Source organism: Anarrhichthys ocellatus, unplaced genomic scaffold (assembly GCF_004355925.1).
Source record: "Anarrhichthys ocellatus isolate YVR2014 unplaced genomic scaffold, GSC_Weel_1.0 scaffold703, whole genome shotgun sequence".
Lineage (NCBI taxonomy): Eukaryota > Metazoa > Chordata > Actinopteri > Perciformes > Anarhichadidae > Anarrhichthys > Anarrhichthys ocellatus.
In genome coordinates, this window is record NW_022280677.1 from 3,971 (window position 1) to 8,614 (window position 4,644).

The 4,644-nt window shown below is 44.7% G+C and overlaps 1 protein-coding gene across 1 annotated transcript in view; it reads left to right on the plus strand.

The window, feature by feature from the left end:
• Positions 1-4,644, plus strand: part of ripor3 (RIPOR family member 3) — a 15,351-nt gene that overhangs the window by 3,794 nt on the left and 6,913 nt on the right. Inside the window, exons 8-17 of the mRNA XM_031838412.1 lie at positions 258-383; positions 672-817; positions 1,988-2,114; positions 2,240-2,388; positions 2,528-2,710; positions 2,809-2,866; positions 3,435-3,650; positions 3,716-3,849; positions 3,922-4,057; positions 4,165-4,294. Coding sequence (XP_031694272.1) covers positions 258-383; positions 672-817; positions 1,988-2,114; positions 2,240-2,388; positions 2,528-2,710; positions 2,809-2,866; positions 3,435-3,650; positions 3,716-3,849; positions 3,922-4,057; positions 4,165-4,294 — 1,405 coding nt within the window. The remainder of the gene's footprint in view (positions 1-257; positions 384-671; positions 818-1,987; positions 2,115-2,239; positions 2,389-2,527; positions 2,711-2,808; positions 2,867-3,434; positions 3,651-3,715; positions 3,850-3,921; positions 4,058-4,164; positions 4,295-4,644) is intronic.

Consider the following 4,644-nt stretch of genomic DNA (forward strand, 5'->3'; position numbering starts at 1 on the left):
AGTAGTGTGTGGTGTACTTAGTAGTGTGTGGTGTACTTAGTAGTGTGTAGTGTACCTAGTAGTGTGTAGTGTACCTAGTAGTGTAGTGTAGTGTAGCGTTGAAGTTCAGTCGGTCGGAAGACGTTTACCTTTTTGCATCTCCAAGATGTCACATGATGTCACGATGATGTCACATGATGTCTCGATGTCACATGATGTCTCGATGATGTCACATGATGTCTCGATGATGTCACATGATGTCTCGATGATGTCACCAGGTGGTGGTGCATTTGGGCCGCCAGCGATGGAGGATCAGAGGGAGGATCGAATCAGACGACACGCAGTCCTGGGACGAAGAGGAGATGGTCTTCTTCCCACACATACACCACAACTTTGAGATCAAGGTAACACACACACACACACAGAATACCCATAATGCCTTCTTTCTGTAGGTATATTTACTCTCGTCCTGTACTTAAAGAAGGTCGGTCCATAATCTGGGTAGAAGTAGAAGGGAAGACATGATATTTACCCAGAATGCACTGGGCTCATGCTGCTGCTTTCTAAACAGCAGCTGAAGAGAAGAAAGCTCAATATTTACATATTCAAGACTTTTACTAATGTAAAGAACTAGAATACTGCTGTATTAGAAATACTCACCCGTGTGTCAGCTGACTCGTGTCTTGTGTCAGGTAACGGAGGCCAAGGGTTTGGGTTGGCTGCTGGTCGGCATGGTAACGTGTGCCAGCGCAGACTTCTTCGTGTCGAAACCTCAACTGATGCTGGTGGACGTCACGGAGCTAGGAACCATCAAACTCCAGCTGGAGGTCCGCTGGAGGTCCGAACACACACACACACACACACACACACACACACCACACACACAGAGCCTCTATATGAGTCCCAGTTCAGATTCAATCCGTGTTTCTGCTGCTCATAAACTAACAAAACCAGCTGTGGGACGTTTGAAGAGAAACTTCAGAATAAAAGACTCGTCAGATGAATTTAAAGCAGGACGACAAACTCCAACATGAGAGAAGTGAATGTTCCCAAAATCTAAATGTGAAGTTACAGACAGGATAAGAACTGATAAATGGAGGGGTCGAGACAATGATGTGATCTATAAAAGAATGTGTGAATCAACAGGAAACGGAGACTAAAAGGTTCATGAACAGGTTTCAGGGTTACTCACTTTAACAAGTACAATGTGAGGACGAGATGTTTATCACATTTAGGAACATCAAGCTACAAATATTAAAGAGCAGTAATGTTCACTGGTTTATTGTTGCGATAGATAGACTTTATTTCAGACTCAGGGTCCAGATAAGACAAATACATAAAATGACATACACAGACAATACAAGTACGGAGGCCTAGCAATGCCCTACAGAGAGACAGCTGTACCAATGTCTCCACAGCTGGACTGGTAGCATGTGCTACTAAACCTTATGTTGGTTAAAACCAATATGATCTCATTTTCAGAGTCATTAAGCCGACAAATACATTTATACATGAGATTTCTTAAAACCGTTTGAAAAGTATCGACTTGTTTCACTAGCACTCCTCCATCTCGGTCTCTTTAGTACTTATCTCATGGAGTACAGTATGCTCTGAACAGAGACTTCTTCACTCCATCTGTACACAGACCAGACTAACGTGACAGACTGTTTGTTGTGCAGACACCCTACGACATTAACTAGAAATGCCTTTATCATCATCATGTGTTCTGCTATAAAATGATGAAGATATTTTACTTCATCACAGACACCAAGATTATTATCAGCCAATGTGAAGTCAGGGAAGTTTAGACATTTGTCCTCTCTGGTTCTACAGATCAAGATAGCACTCTTACTGGCGTTGTATTTAATGTCCCCATAGACAGTATGTATATATATATATACTATATATATTAGTGCTGGGCAACGATTACAATTTTTAATCGCATGATTTTTTTACCTTTAGATATCATTACTATAATCTAAATATTTGTGTGTATTTGTACCTGCAGTCCCTTCGATAGTACTGAGAGGATGAGGCCGCTCTCAGTCAGCAGACTGTCACTGTCCAGCAGGAAGAGTTCAGTTTACAACTGGACGGCACCGAGTACTCCGTCCTTCACGGAGAAGTACTTCATAGTGAGTATACAGATACACACATACACGTATATTCATACATGGTCCTTCTTAACACAACATGTAGTGATACCCAGAATAGATGATTTATTTCTCTCTCCATGGTTCTTCTTCTTCTTCCTCTGCAGTCGATGATGCGAGAGCTGCAGGACGAAGAAGGTTCCCTCTCGTCTCTGGTGTCTAAAAGTCGACCAAGCAGAGGAGGCGTGTCTCTGATCAGCTACCTGTCCGACCCGTCACACGTCACACTGACCCACAGCGCTCAGAGTCCCTACAGGTATCAGACTCAGAGCCCCTACAGGTATCAGACTCAGAGCCCCTACAGGTATCAGACTCAGAGCCCCTACAGGTATCAGACTCAGAGCCCCTACAGGTATGTTTGAATTATAGATTTCATCTCAAATCTGTTCCTCCAGTCTCAGGCGGACTCACAGCTTCCCCTCCAGCCACAGTCGGGGCACCAGTCTGGGAGGAAGCCAGACTCAGCTGTCCCTCCTGGACGTCTCAGAGGAGAAGGAGACGTGGAAAAGGAGGGAGGAGGAGGAGGAGGAGGAGTGGGGGAGTGAGTTAGATACGAGGCAGACGGTTTCTCTACAGAGGTGATTATTTTACTTTAGTGTCGTCTTAATGTCTAGATGTGTACCTGCTGAATCCTCTCATCATAACACAGATTAATGGAGGTCTCTGTTTCACTCAGGTCCAGCACTCCTGACATCCTCAGAAAGAACACAGACCAGGACCCAGTCCAGGTTCAGGTAAAACCCACCTGGAGGCTCCACGAGAGTCACGACACATTCAGCTGCAGAATTCATCCCTGAAAATAAAATTCGCTTAAGTTTATTATCCTTCAGTCTTGTGTGAGTTTAAGTGTTTCCTCAGAGTCTTGATGACACTTGTTCTCAGGATCAGCACATCTTCTGCTTTTAGTTCCTACATAAGTTTAAAAGTGACATGGTTTAGTTTATCTACTTTGCACAATTCAAACAATAAAATATAAATAAACAAACATAACATAGATAAATAATATCACAGTGCAGGGAGAGGCAGAAAGCCAACTGGGCTTATTTGAAGCTTCCACCGATATAATATTCAAATTTCAGAATATTACAGAGAACATAAAATGAATATGCATAAGATGTGACTCCGTAAAATATTACTGACAAGATGTTTTTACAAGATATGAAATATGATAACAATATCAATACGTTACAAACAACAAAAGAATATGTAATTGTGTTGTGTGCGATGTGACTTTCTCTGTTTTGTCTCTTGTGTTTCTTCTCTCTGGACTCCCAATTTTAATCCCCCCCACGTTTGTTGCAGGACTCTGCCCCGACCCCCCCAACCTTAAGCTCCTTCTCTCCCGCGGCCGCCGCCCCCCCGCCCCCGGCGGTGAGCGGTGCCCAGCGCAGGGCCCAGGCCGTACGGGTGGGAGCCCTGATGGTGCAGCTGGAGAAGACCTTAAGGAACCAGAGCTGCTCTGAGAAGGAGCTCAGACACCTGGACCACCAGGTCCTGCACCTGGCCACCATCCTGAAGGTACCCGTGTGTGTACTTATACACACATCTGTACTCCATGTTTCTAACACGTGTTCACCTCTCAGAACAACCTCTCTCTGCTGAGAGGCTCGTCTTCAGAGGAGATGCTCGCTGTGGAAGAAGTGCTGGGCAGCTTTGACTTCCTGTCACATGACGACAACACTTCCTGTTTGGGCAGCCTGAGACTGAAGGACAGCGGGTGAGTAGATCACAGATCAATAATCAATACACAGCACGGATATCTGAACATCTCTCCGTTTTCATCCCTCAGCGTCAGCTCTCTGCAGCGGAGACTCAGCCAATCAACTCCTGAGGAAGAGTCGTTCATCGCCCCGCTAACTTCTGGGAATTGGGGTCTCGACCAGGCTCTTGAGACTCACCTGGATAGTTGTTGCATCCTGCTGCAGGTACGCTGTGTTTCTATGAGCTTCGTCCTCGTTCATCAACTTTTTACATCAGTGTTTCCGTCTTCTGTGTCTCTTTTCAACGTCCAACCATCAAAACGTCTCCTCAGATGATCACAGCGACCAACTTCAGCCCCTCCAGGACGGACCTGCTGCAGGAAGTGACTCTCCAAGCTGACGTTCTGCAGAGAATCAGTTGTGTGCTGCTGGAGAAGAAGAGCAGCATCTCTGCTGGAGACAGTGAGTCTGTTAGTCTGTCTGCTAGAGAAGTGATTAACACATGAAATCATGTACAACAGGTTCATTTGGTGTAGAATCATCCTGTTCTGGTTAAATACAGGGAAACATAACGAGATATCGTTGTGTTTCAGACAGAAACACGCTTCAGATTTACAGAATGTTGAACCTCTGATTCATTTCACAGGTTAAGTTAACCATCAAAAGTTTTACTGACGATGGTTCTCCTCCAATATTCAGTAGAACATGTGTTTCTAGTCTCTGATCTCTGATCATGTTTCATTGTAAACAACCAATCAGTGTTTAAACCAACAGGAGGAGAGCTAGTAACGTTAGCAGCACCGCTAACGGCT